This window comes from Odocoileus virginianus, chromosome 1 (assembly GCF_023699985.2).
Source record: "Odocoileus virginianus isolate 20LAN1187 ecotype Illinois chromosome 1, Ovbor_1.2, whole genome shotgun sequence".
Classification (NCBI taxonomy): domain Eukaryota; kingdom Metazoa; phylum Chordata; class Mammalia; order Artiodactyla; family Cervidae; genus Odocoileus; species Odocoileus virginianus.
The window spans coordinates 12,378,253-12,399,025 of NC_069674.1; the positions used below are offsets into that span (position 1 = coordinate 12,378,253).

Genomic DNA, 20,773 nt, shown 5'->3' on the forward strand with positions numbered 1-20,773 from the left:
CCTGACTTGCTCTTAATCCTGCCTGATATTAAAGTGCTTAGTGGCCCTGATCTTGGTGCTGTTTCATGCTCTGGCCTCTTGGCGCCTGCTATTCATCGGCCACAATGCTCTCTGCCCACTGTGTGCCCCGACCCTGGCTCATATTCCCCTTCTCTCAGGAAGGACTCATTCACCCTCTTTGGTGGAGCCCCTCAGGCTGCCCTCTGCCTTTCAGCATATTATGCTTCTTGTGCAGCCCAGTATCTAGTAGACATCCTTTAGTCCACCATCCTTCACTTTCTGAAAAGAAGCAGCTGAATAGAACAGAATGCTATTGTTTATCCCGGGGTCCATAGATTCTGCCCCTGACTCCACTAGAGGCAGGGTGACTCTCATCTCCTGGGATCTGAAGCAGTTCCTGGGGGGAGGAGGGTGTGTGGAGCAGTGGGATGTAGAAGGGCCAGGGAATAGGGGGCCTTGAGGTTCCTGTCCACATTCTGCCCATCACTTGCTATGAGTTTTAGGGCCACTGCTTTCTCTTTCTATGTGAATGGCCCCTCTTTCTTTCTCCTCTTTCATGGACAGTTCAGTTCAGTTCAGTTCAGTCACTCAGTTGTGTCCAGCTCTTTGTGACCCCATGGACTTGCCAGGCCTCCCTGTCCATCACCAACTCCCAGAGTTTACTCAAACTCATGTCCATTGAGTCGGTGATATCATCCAACAATCTCATCTTCTGTCGTCCCCTTCTCCTCCTGCCTTCAATCTTTCCCAGCATCAGGGTCTTTTCCAATGAGTCAGCTCTTTGCATCAGGTGGCCAGAATATTTCATGGACAGGGAAAGCCCAAAAACTCTCCTCAGTAAAGGTCCTTTGAAAGAGCAGAGCCCTAAAAATTCTGGCTGTTCTGAGGCTCCTCTGGGGTAGATTTTGTAGGAAAGACAAAGAAGTCAGAGAAGCTTGTGAGAAGTTTATTTTAGAGACTAAAGTTAGCTAGTTGACCCCACCCAGCTTTCCTTGGAGGAAATCATCTGCTGGCAGGGTTGGGGTATGCAGAGAAAAAGGCTTCCGTTTAGATCAGACTATGGTAGGCTCTTGGTGATAGAAAAGCGATTTGCTTTAATAGGTATCACTGCCCAGTCATTTGGGCAGATACCCAGTTCACGAATAACGTCAACCACTGCTGTTATTCTTACTGTACCTGAAAGAGATAAGGCAGGACAAAGGTCTTCTCTGATAACACTCTATGCCTTGGCTTTTCTGCCATCACCAGGAAGTTCCCCACTGGGATTCAGTTTCCCCAAATCATTTACAAATATAGGCCCCTGATTAACTTTTCTCCCAAACCTTTCACCTTTCAAATTGGGCTGAGTCCCCACATTCTCTCCGCCTCTTCTTCCCTCCCTTCCTCTCCGCCCTTCCCCATGGAGGTTCTGATCCAGATATGGAGCCACCTTTCTCTTGTGTTTTTTCCCTCCCTGGAGGATAGTTCTTGGCTTGGTCATCTCCTGTACTTACTGTTGGTTTGCAAGTCCCAGAAGAAGCTCCTTGGGTGACTGTCACAGAGGCAGGAGGTGTATTTATAATTAAAACTGCCTTCAATCGGAATGTTGCTTAGAAGATAAGATTTAATCTGGGGAGAGAGGACCCAGTGTTAGCTTGGGGATGGAAGAGTGAAAGACAAGAATGGGTGAAGGGGGAGGAGGATCTGCTTAGTGATTGAAAGGCAGGGATGGGTGTGGGTCAGAGGCAGGAGGAGTCAACTATGTGGTGTCATCTAGGTCAGAAGGTCTTCTGTCCTCATGTCCTCAAATTCCTGCTGTAGCAGCGTGGGTCTAGGGCTTGGGAGGAAAGAGGTGAGTTCACAGGGCTTGCTTCCCTAGTCAAGGCTGTCCAGAATTGGCCTGTGACCACAGCCTGGCTGCTTGGGTGTGGAAGTCAATGCCAGGCCCTGCTGCCAGACTGTGGCTGAGCCCCAGCTGTGCTCCTCTAAAACTCTGTGACTTTCAGTAATTAGTGACCTTTCTTAATTAGGGTGATGTGTCTCACCCTGGCTTTCCTCAGCTGTGAGGCAAAAGCAATTACTCACCAACCCTGGGTGCTACTAATGGGTTCCAAATGAGATTGAGATCTTGAAGTTAGTTTTCCTTTTTGAAATTGAGAGCACTTTACAATTTAAGATCCCAGAGTATACGGGCTTCCTTGGTGGCTCAGTGGTAGAGAATTCGCCTGCTAATGCAGAATACGTGGGATCTGTCTCTGGACTGGGAAGATCCCACGTGCCACAGAGCAAACGAAGCCCATGCAGTACAAGTATTGAGCCTGTGGCTCGACAGCGCATTCTCTGCAATGAGAGAATTCACTGCAACGAGAAGCCCATTCCCTGCAACTGGGGCATAGCCCCTGCTCACTGCAACTGGATAAAAGCCACACAAGGAAGACCCAGCACAGTCAAAATTAAGAAGAAGCTAAAAAAAAATGAAGATCCCAGAGTACAGCATGTGTAAGTTTCAGTGGAGTCAAGAAGCTTCTGTCTAGTTAGTGTTTAGCATGGGAGTTTTATTCTGGGGTCCATAAACCCAGAAAGATCTGTGGATAGCATTCAGTGAGTCTGTGTATTCAGGTGGGAAGAAGTTTTATCTTTATTTTTACTAGACTTTCATTGAAAATGAGTCCTTCTGTTACAAAGGTCATCAGTAATCCATAGCGGTATTAGCAGTATGCGTGATCTTATCAAGAAGAGAGACATAGACATGTTTGCACTACATTATAATTTTAGAGATCTTGAAATATTGTCTCCTCATCACTACCTTAGTGCTCTATCAGACTGACATGTATGTTCATGGCTGGGGCCATCAGCTTCTTTCCTGCAACTTGCCCAGGTGACTGGCAGCTCTGCACTGAATGGCCTGTCAGCCCCAAACAGTGAACTCAAATGTTCTCACCTTTGGAATTTTACTCAGAATACTTTGGACATCCTGGTGTTTCTATAGGGAAATCTACCCTTACCTTGTTTAGTTTTTTATTACATTTGCAACAATGTATCTTCATCTATCCCCCTTCATGGATCACAGCATTGTCATGGCAGAGAGTCTTGTATAACAATAAAGTTATGAACCACACTCTACTGGGCCACCCAAAATGGATGGATCACAGTGCAGAGTTCTGACAAAACGTGGTGCACTGGAGAAGGGAATGGCAATCCACTCCAGTATACTTTCTTTGAGAACCCCATGAATAGTAAGAAAAGGCAAAATGATATGGCACCAGAAGATTAGCCCCCAAGGTTGGACGATGTCCGATATGCTACTGGGGAAGACAGAGAAATAGCTCCAGAAAGAATGAAGAGGCTAGGCCAAAGCAGAAATGACACTCAGTTGTAGACATGTCTGGTGTTGAAAGTAAAGCCTGATGCTATTAAGAGCTTCACTGCATAGGAACCTGGAATGTTAGGTTCATGAATCAAGGCAAATTGGACATGATCAGGCAGGAGATGGCCAGAAACTTGACATCTTAGGAATCAGTGAACTAAGACAGACAGGAATGAGTGAATTTAATTCAGATGACCATTATATCCATTACTATGGGGAAGAATACCTTAGAAGAAATGGAATAGCCCTCACAGGCAACAAAAGAGTCTGAAATTCAGTGCTGGGTGCAATCTCAAAAATAACAGAATGATCTCAGTTCATTTTCAAGGCAAATTATTCAACATCACAGCAATCTAAGTCTATGTCCCAGCCACTAATGCCAAAGAAGCTGAAGTTAAAGGATTCTATGAAGACCTACAAGACCTTCTAGGTCTAAAACCAAAAAGTTATGTACTTTTCATCATAGGGGATTGGAAAGCAAAAGTAGAAAGTCAAGGGTTATCTGGAGTAATAGGCAAGTTTGGCCTTGGAGTACAAGATGAACCAGGACAGAGATAGAACACACTGATCATAACAAACACCCTTTTCCAACAACACAAGAGACAGCTCTACACATGGACGTTGCCAGATGGTCAATACTGAAATCAGATTGATTTATAAGCTTTGCAGCTGAAGATGGAGAAGCTGTATACAGTTAGCAAAAACAACACCTAGAGCTGACTGTGGCTCAGATCATGAGCTCCCTGTTGCAAAATTCAGTCTTGAATTGAAGAAAGTGGGGAGAAACAAGAGACAATTCAGGTATGACCTAAATGAAATCCCTTATGATTATACAGTGGAGGTGATGAATAGATTTATGGGATTGAATATGATAGCAGAGTGCCTGAAAAACTATGGACAGAGGTTCATAACAGTTTACAGGAGGTGGTGACCAAAACCATCCATAAGAAAAAGAAATGCAAGAATGCAACATGGTTGTCTGAGGCTTTACAAATAGCTGAGAAAAGAAAAGAAGCGACAGGCAAAGGAGAAAGGGAAAGATATATCCAACTGAATGCAGAGTTCCAGAGAATAGCAAGGAAAGACAAGAAAAGTTTCTTAAGTGAACAATGTAAAGAAATAGAGGAAAACAACAGATTAGGAAAGACAAGAGATCTCTTCAAGAAATTTGACATATCAAGGGAATATTTCATACAAGGATGGACATGATAAAAGATAGAAATGGTAAGGACTAACAGAAGCAGAAGAGATTAAGAAGAGGTGGCAAGAATACACAGAAGAACTGTACAAAAAGGTCTTAATAACCTGATAACCATGATAGTATTGTCACTTACCTAGAGACGGATATCCTGGAAGGTGAAGTCAAGCAGGCCCTTAGGAATTATTAGAGTGAACAAAGCTAGTGGAGGTGATGGAATTCCAGCTGATCCATTTAAAATCCTAAAAGACGATGCTGTTCAAGTGCTGCACTCAATATGTCAGCAAATTTGGAAAACGCTGCCGTGGCTACAGGACTGGAAAAAAATAGTTTTCATTCCAGTCCCCAAAATGGGCAATTCAAAAGAATGTTCAAACTACAGCACAATTGCAGTCATTTCATATGCTAGCAAAGTAATATGCAAAATCCTTCAAACTGGGCTTCAGTAGTATGTGAACTGAGAAATTCCAGATGTACAAGCTGGGTTTAGAAAAAACAGAAGAGTCAGACATCAAATTTCCACCATTTGTTGTATCATAGAAAAGCAAGGGAATTCCAGGAAAACATCTACTTCTGCTTCATTGACTACACAAAAATGTTTGATTGTGTGGATCAAAACAAAGTGTGGAAAATTCTTAAAGAAATGGAAATACCAGATCATTTTACTTGTCTCCTGAGAGACAAGAAGCAACAGTTAGAACTGGACATGAAACAACAAACTGGTTCAAAATTGGGAGAGGAGTACGTTAAGGCTGTATATTGCCACTCTGCTTATTTAACTTAGCTACATCATGCTAAATGCTGGGCTGGGTGACTCACAAACTGGAATCAATATTTCTAGGAGAAATAACAACCTTAGATAAGCAAATGATACCACTTTAATGGCAGAAAGCAAAGAGGAATTAAAGAGCCTTTTGATGAGTGTGAAAGAGGAGAATGAAAAACTGGCTTAAAACTCAACATTCAAAAAACTAAGATCATGACATTTGGTCCCATCACTTCATAGCAAATAGATTGGGAAACAATGGAAACAGTGAAAGACTTTATTGTCTTGGGTTCCAGAATCACTGCAGTTGGTGACTGCAGCCATGAAATAAAAAGATGCTTGCTCCTTGGAAGGAAAGCTATGACAAACCTAGACAGCATATTAAAAAGCAGAGACATTACTTGGATGATAAAGGTCCGTATAGTCAAAGCTATGATTTTTCCAGTAGTCATGTATGGATGTGAGAGTTGGCTGAGCACTAAAGAATTGATGCTTTTGAATTGTGGTGTTGGAGAATACTCTTGAGAGTCCCTTGGACTGCAAGGAGATCAAACCAGTCAATTATAAAGGAAATCAACCCTGAATGTTCATTGGAAGGACTGATGCTGAAGCTGGAGCTCTAATACTTTGGCTACCTGATGTGAAGATCTGACTCATTAGAAAAGAACCTGATGCTGGGAAAAATTGAAACAGGAGAAGAAGGGGACAACAGAGGATGAGATGGTTGGATGGCATCACCAATTCAGTGGACATGAGTTTGAACAAACTCCGGGAAATGGTGAAGGACAAGGGAGGCCTGGCGTGCTGCAGTGCATGGGGTAGCAAAGACTTGGACATGACTGAGTGACGGGACAACACAACGACAAAAAGGCATCCAGCCCCATCACTTCATTCAAATAGAAAAGGGAAGTGCAAACAGTGATAAATTTTACTCTCTTAGGCTCTAAAATCACTAAGGATGATGATTGCAGCCATGAAATTAAAAGATGTTTTCTCCTTGAAAGAAAAGCTATGACAAACCTAAACAAATTATTAAAAAGCAGAGACATCACTTTGCCGACCAACGTCCGTATAGTTAAAGCTATTGTTTTTCCATCATGTATGGATGTGAGAGTTGGACAGGTCAGTCCTAAAGGAAGTCAACCCTGAATATTCATTGAAAGGACTGATGGTGAAGCCGAAGTTCTGATACTTTGGGCACCTGATACAAAGAGCTGACTCAGTGGAAAAGACCCTGATTCTGGAAAAGATCAATGGCAGGAGGAGACGGGGCAGCACAGGATGAGACCATTAGATATCATCATCAGCTCAATGGATGTGAGTTTGAGCAAACTCTGGGAGATAGTGAAGGACAGGGAAGCCTGGCGTGGTGCAATTCATGTGGTCACAAAAAGTTGGACATGCCTTATAAAGTGAGTAACAACAATCTTTATGAATCAGGATTTTCACTACTTGAATAACCAAAACAAAAAATTCCTAGTCCCTTGGATGTCCAACAAAACAGCTGTGATTTGTTGCCAAATGGTAGTGTACAGTTTAAGGTCCTTACTCAAGCTTCACAATGACAGCCATCTATATATAATCTCTAGAAAATAAAATTTAACTTGTTTATATTTAAGTATATTGCCTTTTAGCTAGTGCGCCCATGAAAGAACAGACATATATAGCTGTATCACAAGTTAATTTTCTTAATAATTTTATCATTTTTCTTTAATATGTCTGTTTTCCTTTGTAACCAGTGCATTTTATTTACAAATTTAGAGCAATTTTCTGGTAAGAGTCCCAAGACCAGCAAAATGGTCCAGACCACAAATGTTTAAGCACTTGGTTAACCCTATGTTTTCTTCAACATTAAATGATTATATGGTGTTTATATTCAAACACATGATTGAGGGTATAGTCTATTCCATTTTAAAAATATTTATTTGTATTTATTTATTCATTTGGCTACCCTGGATCTTAGTTGTGGCACAAGGGATCTATTGTTGCAGCATGTGGGATCTAATTCCCTGATTGGGTCCCCTGCCTTGAAAGTGCAGAGTTTTAGCCGTTGGACCCCCAGGGAAATCCCAATCTATTTTATACTTGTCTTTGTGATCTTTAATACCTCACTTGATCAAGAATTTAGTTACATAAACATTATAATTAGTAGCAAATGAATATTAGGTTCTAGAGGCAGCACACCTATAAAATTATATTTTTTCCAAAGCTTTAAAAATATGAAGGTGTATTCATAGTTATACATTTATTTCATGTTTGCATGCTAAGTTGCTCAGTTGTGTCTGACACTTTGTGACCCCCGTGGACTGTAACCTGCCAGGCTCCTCTGTTCATGGGATTCTCCAGGCAAGAATACTAGAGTGGGTTGCCATTTCCTTCTCTAGAGGATCTTCCTGACCCAGGGATCAAACCTTCTCTTATGTCTCCTGCATTGGCAGGCAGGTTCTTTGTTGCTAGCACCACCTGGAAAGCTCACACTTATTTTATAGTTATACATAAATTCTTTCTAATTTCAGTATCATTCATTCTATGGAATTCTTTGTCTTTGACTTGTACTTGGTTAGGTTTTAAAAAGATTGCTTTATTTTATTATACTAGCATTTTTCTTAAGACAGTTTTATTAATCACAGCAGCAAAAAATTATATCAGGTGTCAAATTGTTGATTAAACACATTTTTTTTTACACCTGTTACATTCTCAGGGTTGGAATTGGACTTTCATAATCTATCACCACCAGAAATTACCATTATCACAAAACTTTTATGCCCATCTTCACATTCTTTTTTCATCTGTGCTTTTGATAAACAAAACACAAAATTGAAAAATTATGATTCACCCTCCCTCCCACCTCTAATTATTATACATAGTTCATGTTATTGGATTGTAAACACCCACCTCTATTATTACACATAGTTCATGTTATTGGATTGTAAACAGAAAAATTGGATAAAGCAGCTGTATTACTCTTTGGTCAATGATCAGGAGCCTTTCTCCTATAGGTGTGGGGCCATTTCTAGAAAGTAGTTTAATGAATAACAATCCTCACACTCCCAATTTTGTTTTCTATTTAGTCCCTGTCCTTAAAGTCTCTGGTGGCTCAGAAGGTAAAGAGTCTGCCTCCAATGTGGAGACCCATGTTCAATCCCTGGGTCAGAAAGATCCCCTGGAGAAGGGAATGGCAACCCACTCCAGTGTTCTTGCCTGGAGCATCCCATGGACAGAGGAGCCTGGTGGGCTACCGTCCATGGGGTCGCAAGGAGTCAGACTCGACTGAGAGACTAACATTTTGACTTTCAAATCTAATTTGAATTCCGAAGCTGTCAGAAGGTACCTGTGCTTCTTGAGAGATGTCTTTCTGGAATGAGATGGGGTAGATGCATGGATCTTGGTCCTTGAACAGAGGTGGCTAACAAGGGATGTGCGTGCCTGCTCAGTCGCTCAGCTGTGTGCGACCCTCTGTGCTGCCATGAACTGTAGCCTACGAGGCTCCTCTGTCTATGGAATTTTTCAGGCAAGAATACTGGAGTGGGTTGCTGTTTCCTCCTCCAGGGGGATCTTCCCCACCCAGGGATGGAACCTGCATCTCCTGAGTCTCCTGCATTACAGGTCGGTACTTTATCCGCTGAACATTGAGGAAGCCCCTAGCAAGCGAGGATTGTGCTTTCATGACAACACCAGAGGAGACTGTCAGTGAGGTGGAGAAGGACACACTCTTCCTGGGGTGCAAGGGGAAGTTCTGTGGGTTCAACCTGCACAGGTCCTTTCCACGAGACCCAGAGCAGTCAGACAAGAGGGGGCCTAATGCACGTTATCCTTGGAGATGCTCTGGTCTAGATCCTCCCTCTCACCACTGCTGAACTGGGAGAAAGGGAGGAGAAGGGTGTGCTTTCCTTATCAGAGAGGAGAGGTTGGGACAACGGTCAACTTCTGACAAAAGAGCAGATGAAGCCAAAGAACAGAAGAGTGAGAAGAAAGCAGACTCTGCTCAGGGCTTCCTGAGGAGGAGGGTTCATAACCTGAATGTTGTTGGCACCGCATCTCCTTTCCCCACTTGCCTCAACCTCCCAGATGGGATTGTGGGTTTTCCTTCTGAGGCTCTCCACGCTCCTGTCCTTCATCTCAAACGGTCATACCCAGGACCTGGGGAGGGACTCTCACCCATCCTCCCCCACCTCTCACATGTTTTTCTCTCTTCCCTCTTAGCTGTGCTTCTCCCACTTCTCATGCCTTCTGTCTCCTCCCTCCCACACTTGTCTGGACTGCGGGGGTCCCTTCATCTGTAAAATCACAGTAGTCATCTGCCCTGAGCCCCCATGATTATTCTGAGGCTCAAGTATCTGTATGAGCATTGGGAGCAGGAGGGTGGGGGTTCATTATGTTATTAATTACATTATGCAATATTGAAGTCAGAGCTTGATTTAGCCGTATTTGTAATTAGGAATCAGACTTTTCCCAAGGTGGGCCTCTACTTACCACCATGCATTCCCTCAGTTCTGTTGAAACTTTAAGCACCAAGGTGGCCTCTTCACTCGCCTCTGCTATTTGCATCTGCAGGTCCATTGTCATCAACTGTCGACTGGTTCTGGGAAGAGAGAAGCAGGTCAGAAATCAGAAATCAATCCACAAGAGACGGGGCTTGCTATCAGCAGGACCAAGGAAACAGAGAAGGTGCGGAGGAAGGAGATGATGAGAGGAGGATCAATCACTCAGCATCTGAGTCTCCTGACAACTTTTGATTTGGGCTTGTTTTGTACAGATTAGGTGTGCTTACTAAAGCAACTTGAATTCTTTATTTTAAAGCTGAGCATCTTCTTTCCTTGCACTGGTCATCCTCATTTGCCCCAAAGCAAGGACTGCCTGGGATGAGGGGCTTTCTAGTGCTAAAACCAAGAAACTCCTGAGCAAACTGGGCTGAGTGGTCACCTTAATTAGCACAGCTTATTTCAACTACTTGCCATGCCTCAGGGCTGAATAGAGTGGTATCTATATTTGAACTTAATCCTCACTTAGTGTTTCTTGATGCCTCCACATTATACCAGCTTCTCAAAATCCAAGGGTTTTTTTCCAGAATAGGACATCTGGTCACACTACAGAGATCACCACCGGAATCATATTCCAGAAACCCAGCATTCCAAACTCTCTTCCTGTAGAGAAAGCTTCCAAGATATGCTGAGTGATTCTGTTCCTCCCCAGACCTTCGCTCCACTTCCTACTCACTCCATTCTGCTTGCCCAGTTTCTCGCTTCTGTCAAACGTGGACCCACAGTGAACTAGCTTCTAAACCTGCGCCTCCTGATATCAGTGTTTGTGGGGGCCAGGGGTCCTTGCCTTCATCTGTGGTCTTGAGAATAGGGAGAATGTCTAAGTTGCTGGGTCAGCGCAGCTTCATACCATAGGGCCAAGGATCTGTGACCACACCCTCTAATCCTTTCCTGAGTCCTGCCCAAAGCTTCCTAAAGCTATTGTTGGAGCTCTCTGACCTGCTTCATCTTCTCTTCTAGGAGGGAAGGTACGAGAAGGTGGGGTTTTCTGAGCAGAATTCTCACAAAGATATTGACTATGGACAGGATATGAATCAGAGCTTTGGCTCAGAGGTAAAGAATCCACCTTCCATGAAGGAGCCTCAGGTTCAGTGCCTGGGTAAGGAAGATCCCCTGGAGAAGGAAGTGGCAATCCACTTCTGTATTCTTGCCTGGGAAATCCCATGGACAGAGGAGGCTGGTGGGCTATTGTCTATGGGGTCGCAAAAGAGACATACACATCTTAGCAAGTAAACAACCACAGCAACAGTTACTTACAGCCTGCTTGAACACTGGGAGCCTTATTTCCATGGGCAACCTAGAAATACCCAGTGGAAATGTGAGGGAAATTGATGACACTCCCTAAGAGGGGAAAAATGGGGCTAGGCGTGGGGTTCATGACAGTTCCTGGGACTAGAGTTCTGGGAAGTTGAAAAAGTTTTCAGGAGTAGATATGCAGATTTCTAGAGTAGGAGTGGAGGAGCCCCCTCCCAACCCAATTGTTTTGTTTGTTTTTAATGAAGAGGAGAAAGTCTTGGCTCACGTGTCTTCCTGAGCTTTGGTGGTCCCCAGCTGCAGGCAAAGAATCAGAAGCAGGGCAGCAGGGCTGGCCCTGAGCAGGAGATGGAGAGAGTACATGCTGAAAGAGACAGAATGTGATGTCCTAGAGAAGTAGGATCCCAGGTGCTCAGCACAGTCTTTATACGCAGATCAAGGAAGTGGAGAGCTGCCAAGCAGATCCATGTTGTCAATCATACATTTATCCTCCCCACGCATGATCTTTCCTTGTTGAGCTAAAGTTTGTTTTTCTATGGAAAAAGTCAACATTCAGCTTGAGTGTTAACAGTCTGGTAGAGGAATTAGATTACCTTCCTCATTTTCTCACTATCAGAGTTTCTTAGAATGGCCAGGACCTCAAAAGATATACCAAACTTTCCCTAGTTGACAGAAATGATTTCCTTCTCCTCATCCTTCCATACCTGTCTGTCCTGCTCTACATGGTCTTAGCTTCAGTCACTCCTCTGATAGTCTCTGGAGCCAGAGAATCCAGCTATGGGAGCAGATTTCAGATCTCAGTCTGGGGCACATTTACTTGATCCCCTTATTAAGTTCAATTGGACATGTTCAAATCCTTTTTCAGAAACTAAGGTGATCAAGGTATCCCCAAGGGCCACCAAAAAATCATATGGTGGGGGAACTAGAGATGGGCTGCTCTGGATGATGGAAACTTGAGGTCATGGCACTGGGTGACTTGAAGATATTTGTGATTATAGAGTCCTTCTTAACTTCAGGGTTAATGATACATCCTACAGATGCCCAAGACCCCTAGCTGCCCCAGAGTCCCCAATGCAGGCAGTATTTTAACTCTAGACAATTTCTGTACATAGCTGGCTTTCCTAAATCAGACATCTCAGCACTGAAGAGTCTGCTTATTTCACTATTGAGGTGGTCACTTTCTTACTGCTGTGTTACAGCACGAGGCACACAGGAAGACCCACAAAGGGAAGGATTGTCTCCATTAGAGCAGAACCCAAACAGTGTCCAGAGATTGCCCTGGCAGGAATGAGAGATTCTCTCCCTGGGATGAGAGGGAAACTGGCTCTTGATGGCACTGGCTTGGTGATAGTCTTTATTCAGTTAAATCTATTCCTTTACCTATGATGTCATGACACTGTGGAATTTGTTCCTATCCTTTGCTTGACAGATAGCAGTATGGGAAGACTTTCCCAGGCATGAACGTGAAAATCAGGGTTCTGAGAGTTGCCTATGTATATCTCTAGAGCCAGAATTCAGATTTAAAATCCAGGCATATGCCTCTGTTTCTGAATATATCTTTGTGGATTGCTCTTCCTGCTTATTATATTCCTGCATTTCTCTACTCATTCCTCTGAACTTGACATTACTCATGTCATTCCTCACTTACGACTCCAGCTATTATTGTGGTCACATGCTTTCTTCTTTGTTTCCATTCTGTGTACTCAAGAACAATGCTTTCATTCCCCCTGCCCTGGTCATGGTGACCCTCCTTTTTCAACATTGTAATTTTCTATACATCTGCATTCTTTCAACATTCTTCAACAATGTAATTTTCTTTGCACCTGCTCCTTCTCTTACTTGCTTGTATAAATTTCATCAGAGGGACCTGCTAGCTGAGATCAAAGAAGAATCAGGGCAAAAGAATCTAGAAAGTGTCCATTCTCTTCCACTGGAAATCCAGGAAGAACTCCCTGCTGAGGTTTAACTCCCTTTGAAGACATAGTCAAATCGTTGAGGACCTACCTCTAGCATAGTTCCATCAAAGCAGTTTTCCAAAAGGGACAGCTGATGAGTTAAGAGGATCTATTGACTCTGTGTTCTCCTGTTGGCCAGTGTGAATGTGTGCGTGTGTGCTCAGTTGTGTCTGACTCGTTGGGACCCCAGGGACTTCAGTAGCCCACCAGGTTCCTCTGTCCATGGAATTTTCCAGCAAGAATACTGGAGTGGGTTGCCATAGGAAACAACAGTATTTAGAACCTTCAGTGCACATGATGTATCTTATATATTGTGCAGGTCATGGCTCATTTGATGGTTTATTTTGTATGTCAATTTGGCTAGACCAAAGTACCTAGTTTTGGGTTAAGTACAAGTCTCGATGTCACTGTGGAGCTTTATTTATTTTCTAAATTTAATTTTTAGTTCATTTATTTTTATTTAAACTTTTAATTTTATACTGGAGTATAGCTGATTAATAGTGTTATAATTTCAGATGCACAGCAAAGTGCCAACATATACATGTATCCATCCTCCCCTAAATTCCCCTTGCATCCAGGCTGCCACATGGCGCTGAGCAAGTGACAACGTATACATGTATCCATCCTCTCCTAAATTGCCTCGCATCCAGGCTGCCACCTAATGCTGAGCAGAGTTCCCCGTGCTGTGCAGTAGGGCCCTCTTGGTTATCCACTTAAAATATAGCAATGTGTGTATGTCAATCCCATGCTCCCTGTCTCTTACCCCTTCCTCCCATAACCGTAAATTTCTTCTCTAAATATGTGAGTCTCTTTCTGTTTTGTGAGTTCATTTGTATCATTTCTTTTTAGATTCTGTGTGTAAGGGATATCATACCATATCTCTCTTTCTCTGACTTACTGTGAAGCTATTTTTAAATCAATAGACATTGAGTAAAGCTAATTACCTTCCATAATGCGGGCAGGTCTCATCCAATCAGATGAAAGCCTTAAGAAAATGGACTAAGGCCACCCAAGGAAGAGATTTTACCTCTAGAATGCCTTCAGACCTGATCTGTGACATCAACCCTTTCCTGGGTCCTCAGGGTGCTGACCTGAGCATAGATTTCAAACTGGCCAGTCTCTGCAATTATATGAATCAAATCCTTAAAAAAAAAAACACAGCTCTGTCTGTCTCTCTCAGACATACACACCCCCCCACACACCCATATACCCACACACACACCCCCCATGTACCCCCACAAACACCCACACCCCCCCACACCCTCCCACAAACACTCACACCCACCTAGACACACCCCAGACACACCCCAATACCCACCCATCCCCACCCCCCACCCCCCCAACACATGCCCCCCCACACACCCACACATACCCCAGACATACTCCAATACCTACCCACCCCCACACACCCACACCCACCCATGCCCCCCACACCCCCACACACCCTAACACCACCCCAACACACACACCCCCACAACCACACCCCACACACATACCCACATACACCCCAGACACACCCCAATACCCACCCACCCCTATATACCCCAACACACACCCCCCCACACCCCCCACACACACCCACATACACCCAAGACATACCCCAATACCCACCCACCCCCCACCCACCCACACACACGCATTCCCCCCACACACCCCCACACACCCTAACACCCACCCCCCCAACACACACCCCAACACACACACCCATACAAACCCTAACACCCACCCCCCCAACACCTACTCCCCACACACCCATACCCCACACACCCAAGCACAGAGACCCTAGACACACCCCAAAAACCCCCCCCCCGTATACACCCCAACACACACCCCCCACACCCCCACACACACCCCGCACCCACACACCCCAGCAACCAGCCCTGTCTCCCCAACACATACCCTACTGGTTCTGTTTCTCTTCTGAGAATCCTAATACAGACTGTTTGGAAAGGGATAGTACAGGTTGAAAGTGTTGGGATTCATATTGGTTAAAAGTATATTTGAAATTGTTGGTAAAATTGCTCTCTGAACCTCAGGGTATAGTGGCCTTTCACCTGGGAAGGGCAGATGAGAAATGAAGATACACCACTTAGACAGGTTGTGCTGAATTCTCTGCGCCATTTCCCTGGGCTTCAGGATGTTTCAGTGTAACTTTATCATGTGGTGAAGTCCTGGGATGTGAGACAGTTTATTGCCTATTTAACATAATTTTGAAATGTACTGCATAGTGATATTTACCTCTATTTTAGTATAAAATTATTACTATTTTTATGGTCACATGGGAGTTCCCTGGTGGTCCAGTGGCTAAGACTTCACACTCCCATTTCAGGGGACCCAGTTTCGATCCCTCATCAAGGAACTAGTTCCCGCATGCCACAACTAAGGGTTCACACGCCCCAACTAAAGACCCCGCATGCCTCAGGGAAGAACAAAGATCCCATGTGACTCAACTAAAACCCAGTGCAGTCAAATTAATTAATTCGTTGTTGTTCAGTCGCTCAGTCATGTCTGACTGCAAGTGATTCCATTGACTACGCTGGACTTCCCTTTCATCACCAACTCCTGGAGTTTGCTCAAACTCATGTCCATTGAGTTGGTGATGCCATCTAACCATCTTATCCTCTGTCATCCCCTTCTTTTCCTGCCTTCAATCCTTCCCAGCATCAGGATCTTTTCCAATGAGTTGACTCTTTGCATCAGGTGGCCAGAGTCCTGGAGATTCAGCCTCAGCAGCAGTCCCTCCAATAAGTATTCAGGATTGATAACTAATAAAAAAAGAATCCACACTGCCAATTCAGGGGTGTGGGTTCAATTCCTCGTGGGGGAACTAAGGTTCGCATGCCACATGGTGAGGCCCCCCCCCAAAAAAAAAAGAAGAAGAGAAAGCAATGGTCACATATTTGTCAAGATACCATGGAAAATGATGGCCCCGGAATAATGAAACATGGTGAGGATGACGTAAGGACCAGTATGAATGACCGGCATTTGTCTTTCACTCCATCATGTGTATTTGGTTATAGGACTCCTGGGTATGTGAACCTGACTTGAACGTTTGCAGACATTGGTTCAGTAATCCTGACTTAAACAGCAATGACTATCTGTTCTAGAAAGTGATGTGGTTTGAGAGCCATTGAGCCAATCAGTCAACACAACCTTGTTCTTTAACTGCTACCCAAACTGCATACAAGATTTGGAGGGAGATGGAGAGTATGAGGCAAACCTGGCAGCAGCGTGTTTTCTTGTACATTTTCACTGGGTTTAGCTTTAAATCAGGAACTAGGCAAATGCCTGTGTGCGTGCTAAGTTGTTTCAGTCATGTCTGACTCTTTGTGACCCTGTGGACTGTAGCCCACCACGCTCCTCTGTCCAGGGGATTCCACTGGAGTAGATTGCCATGCCCTCCTCCAGGGGATATTACTGACCCAGGGATCGAACCTGCATCTCTTATTGTCTTCTGCATTGGCAAGCAAGTTCTTTACCACTAGCACCACCTGAGAAACCCGCTAGACAGGTATATCAGGCAAACATCCATGTGTCCCAAGCCTGTTCCACAGTTGACATAGAGGTATCAGTATTCATGGGGCTGAATATATCTGAAAAGATCAATATTTCAGGGGCAAGATAGAATCTAATTAGTGGCCACAGTTCTGTATGTATGAATGTTTTCCACAGTTCTGTATGCATGAGTGTTTTCAAAATATTATTTATAACAAAAGTTTTCAGGATAATGCTATCATCTTCCCTGTGTTATTGTCCAGAAAACCCATTAAGCAGATGGCTCCTAAAGGGAAAAAAAATACCAATTTGTCATGTGCTGTAAGTAATGAACAAGTATAGTAGGTTTAAAGAAATCAAAGAGAGATTGATAAAATCAGATTGTAAAAAAGCCAGGAGGCTCACAGCAGACAATGTGCTCAGGTGCTAGGGGAAGGGATTAAGGATTAGGGAGGAGCTTGCCACAGGCTAAATTTGCAAAGAGAGAGATTACCTGGGACCTGACAGGCAGGAAGTTAAGGGATGACCTAAAAAGGGAATTATAGAAGCCAACACACATTGAGCACATACTATGTGCATGACATTGTGCTTAGTATTTCACTCACTTAATCTTCAAAATAACCCCACAAAGTAGGTTTCCAGTTTTAATCTGTTTAACAAGTGGGGAAATGGAGGCACATAGCAGATAAATACATGGAGCCCAGGTCACATAGCCAGTAACTAGAGGAGCCAACTTTAGATCCAGGTTTTGTGGAATTAGGAAGTTTTGTTTTATAGGATTGGGAATCTCTTTCACAAATAGAATACACATTTACAAATGTGAAATACAGGTACAGGACCTTGGAAGGGGCTGTAAGTGAGGGGCCCTGAATCTTCACATCACTAACTCTACTGTGAATATGTCTCTGGATGGAGTTAGAATTTGAACACAGGCCATCTGGTTTTAGACCCTGAGTTTTTAGTGATTCTACTGTCTCCTGGTGATGCTATCCAAAGGGAGAGTTCCAGAGTGGGGAGATAGAAGACCCACTCTCAGCGTGTGTTTTGCCTTCTCTAAGACTGGCCATGCTGAGTGCCGAAGAATTGATGCTTTTGAACTGTGGTGTTGGAGAAGAGACTTGAGAGTTCCTTGGACTACAAGGAGATCCAACCAGTCCATTCTAAAGGAGATCAGTCCTGAGTGTTCATTGGAAGGACTGTTGCTGAAGCTGAAATTCCAATACTTTAGCCACTTCGTGTGAAGAGTTGACTCATTGGAAAAGACCCTGATGTTGGGAAAGATTGAGGGCAGGAGGAGAAGGGGACGACAGAGGATAAGATGGTTGGATGGCATCACCAACTCAATGGACATGGATTTGGGTGGACTCCGGGAGTTGGTGATGGACAGAGAGGCCTGGCGTGCTGCGATTCATGGGGTCGCAAAGAGTCGGACATGACTGAGTGACTGAACTAAACTAAACTGATCATGCTAGTGTGTTTCTCCATAAAGCTGATGTGAACAATGTCAGCATTCTTCCTTTCTTCTGTCTGTTCCTCTCTCCATCCATCATCCTTCCAATCCCTTCAGTTAATCCAATCTACAAATATTGGTTAAGCACCTATCATTACAAAGAGGCTTTAGTTGACGGGCATTCGGAGATGAATATGACAGAGGACAGTGGGGGAGAAGAGTCAAAAAACAAATTTAATAGGTCATGATCAGCACTGTAATAATAGTTTCTGTTTATTGAGGATTACTAAGGATTTTGCTGGGTTAACCCAAATGGCAGGAACTTCCTTGGCGGTCCAGTAGTTAAGACTTCCCCTTCCAATGCATGGAGTGCAAGTTCAATCCCTGGTTGAGGAGCTAAGATCCTACATGCCTCAAAGTCAAAAAACTGAAACATAAAACAAAAGCAATGGTGTAATAAATTCAATTAAGACTTAAAAAATGGTCCACATCAAAAAGTTAAAAAAAAAACAACACAACTAAATGAAACTGGCAGGTTTGGAACCTGTTTCTCTCTGTCCATATATTTTTAAAAGCATCCAAACAAACATACCTACCAGAGTAAAATGTGAATTTGATTGAAAGTTTGGAATAATATCATAGATCTTTATTCTTTTAGGGGAGATGGAGAAGTTTTACATCTTCTATTTCACTGACACTTCTCTTAATGTCTGCCCTGATTCCAGCATTTCTCTCTTAATGGTAGCTGCTGGAGACTTCTTCTTGTTTCTCTTACCGTGTAGTGTTCCCAAATCATGATGTTTCTCCATTTTTATCACTTTTTATACACTGACTACTTTTAACACAGGCAAGATTGAAGGCAGAAGGAGAAGGGGATGACAGATGATGAGATGGTTGGATGGCATTACTGACTCAGCGGACATGAGTTTGAGTATCCAGGAGTCGGTGATAGACAGGGAGGCCTGGTGTGCTGCAGCCCATGGGGTCGCAAAGAGTCGGACTCGACTGAGCAACTGAACTGAACCGAACTTTTAACATATGACCCTCCCTTCCACTGTGAAAGACCTCAGAAGTAGAGTTGACTTTCTTTTGTCTCTTTTTCTCATGAGAATCACACACCCCAGAATTACCATGTGTAGCTTCTACAAATACCAAAAGCAACACTAAGAACAAATATTTACAGAGCTCTTGGTATAAGTCAGACTCTATTCTAAGTGCTTAACATATTAATTTACCTGTTCTTTAAAAATCATGTAATTTAAGTATTATCCCATTTTATGGATGAGGAATTTGAGGCCCAGAGAGATAAGGCAACTGGCTCAAGGTTGCAAAGTGAGTAATGTATAGAGTTGGGTTTCAAACTTAAGTTGTTTGATATCAGACAGCTTAACTCCTTAAGCACATTTACTGTCTCTTAATGTAGCAACATTACAGTCGAGGAAAGGAAACTCAAGAGGTGTTTAATAGCTTATTCAAGTCACACAGCCAATGAATAAAAAAAGTGATATTCACATACGATATCACTTTGATGTGGAATCTAAAAAAATTACACAAATAAACATTAACAAAACAGAAATAGACACACTGATGTAGAAATTTATGGTTACCAAAGGGGAAAGGCGGGGGAGGGATAAATTAGGAATTTGGGATTAAAAGATACACACTGCTATATATGAAATAGATAATAAAAACATACTATATAGCACAGGGAATTATCTTCACTATCTTGTAATAACCTATAATGAGAAGGAATCTGAAAAAGAATATATATATATGAAAGTGAAAGTGTTAGTCCGTCAGTCTTGTCTGACACTTTGTAACTCCATGGACTGTAGCTTGCCAGGCTCCTCTGTCCATGGGATTTTCCCAGGCAAGAATATTGGAGTGGGTAGGCATTCCCTTCTCCAGGGGAATCTTCCTGACCCAGGGATCAAACCCAGATCTCCTGCAATGAGGCAGATTCTTTACTGTCCAAGGCACCAGTTTTGAATATCACCTTTTTCATTTTAAATTTTTATCTGAAATGTTGTAAATCAGCTATACTTCAAGAAGAGATAAAAAGTTTTTTAAAAAAGGTGATATTCAAACCCAGATAGAAGCAAATCTAGAATTGGTAAAGCAGAGACATTACTTTGTCAACAAAGGTCTGTCAAGTCAAGGCTATGGTTTTTCCAGTACTCATGTATGGATGTGAGAGTTGGACTATAAGGAAAGCTGAGCACTGAAGAATTGATGCTTTTGAACTGTGGTGTTGGAAAAGAGTCTTGAGAGTCCCTTGGACTGCAAGGAGATCCAATGAGTCCATCCTAAAGGAGATCAGTCCTGGGTGTTCATTGGAAGGACTGATGTTGAAGGTGAAACTCCAATACTTTGGCCACCTGATGTGAAGAGCTGACTCATTGGAAAAGATCCTGATGCTGGGAAAGATTGAGGGCGGGAAGAGAAGGGATGACAGAAGATGAGATGGTTGGATGGCATAACCGACTCAATGGACATGAGTTTGGGTAAACTCTGGGAGTTGGTGATGGGCAGGGAGGGCTGGGATACTGCGGTTCATGGGGTTGCAAAGATTTGGACACAGCTGAGCGACTGAACTGAACTGAACTCAATGACTGTCTTACATTATGGAACTTCCACAAAGAACATTTACTGATACTGATGATGTAATGAATTTCCAGAGGAGTTGCATCCAAGTTGAGTTTTGAAGTGTTCCAATGTGAGTCAAAATAGTTGATATACAAAAAATATTTCACATATTTAGTTATGCA

At 43.2% G+C, this 20,773-nt stretch overlaps 1 protein-coding gene across 3 annotated transcripts; it reads right to left on the reverse strand.

Moving 5' to 3' along the window:
- Nucleotides 1-925: 925 nt before the first annotated feature.
- Nucleotides 926-14,092, reverse strand: LOC110139578 (prolactin-inducible protein homolog). Of its 3 annotated transcripts, none has more exons than XM_070462799.1 (5): nucleotides 14,005-14,092; nucleotides 11,374-11,469; nucleotides 9,784-9,892; nucleotides 1,494-1,608; nucleotides 926-1,176 (listed from the first exon to the last, which is right to left on the reverse strand). In XM_070462799.1, the coding sequence occupies exons 2-5, from the start codon at nucleotides 11,466-11,468 to the stop codon at nucleotides 1,058-1,060; spliced, it is 438 nt and encodes a 145-aa protein (XP_070318900.1). In that variant the 5' UTR covers nucleotide 11,469; nucleotides 14,005-14,092; the 3' UTR covers nucleotides 926-1,057. The 3 variants fall into 3 exon arrangements, with proteins under 3 accessions (XP_070318900.1, XP_020753206.2, XP_020753204.2); XM_020897547.2 differs by lacking the exon at nucleotides 14,005-14,092 and adding an exon at nucleotides 13,110-13,276; XM_020897545.2 differs by lacking the exon at nucleotides 14,005-14,092 and adding an exon at nucleotides 13,110-13,276 and having other exon boundaries at nucleotides 11,374-11,638.
- Between the last annotated feature and the right edge of the window lie 6,681 nt (nucleotides 14,093-20,773).

Excerpts from the sequence above, each read along its gene's own strand:
- LOC110139578 (XM_070462799.1), bottom strand. The coding sequence starts at position 11,468 with ATGTACTCTCTCCATCTCCTGCTCAGGGCCAGCCCTGCTGCCCTGCTT. Across the intron at positions 9,893-11,373 it reads ACCAAAGCTCAGGAAGACAC|AACCAGTCGACAGTTGATGA; the intron begins GTGAGCCAAGAC and ends CTCTCTTCCCAG. Across the intron at positions 1,177-1,493 it reads CTGGGACTTGCAAACCAACA|GTACAGTAAGAATAACAGCA; the intron begins GTAAGTACAGGA and ends TATCTCTTTCAG.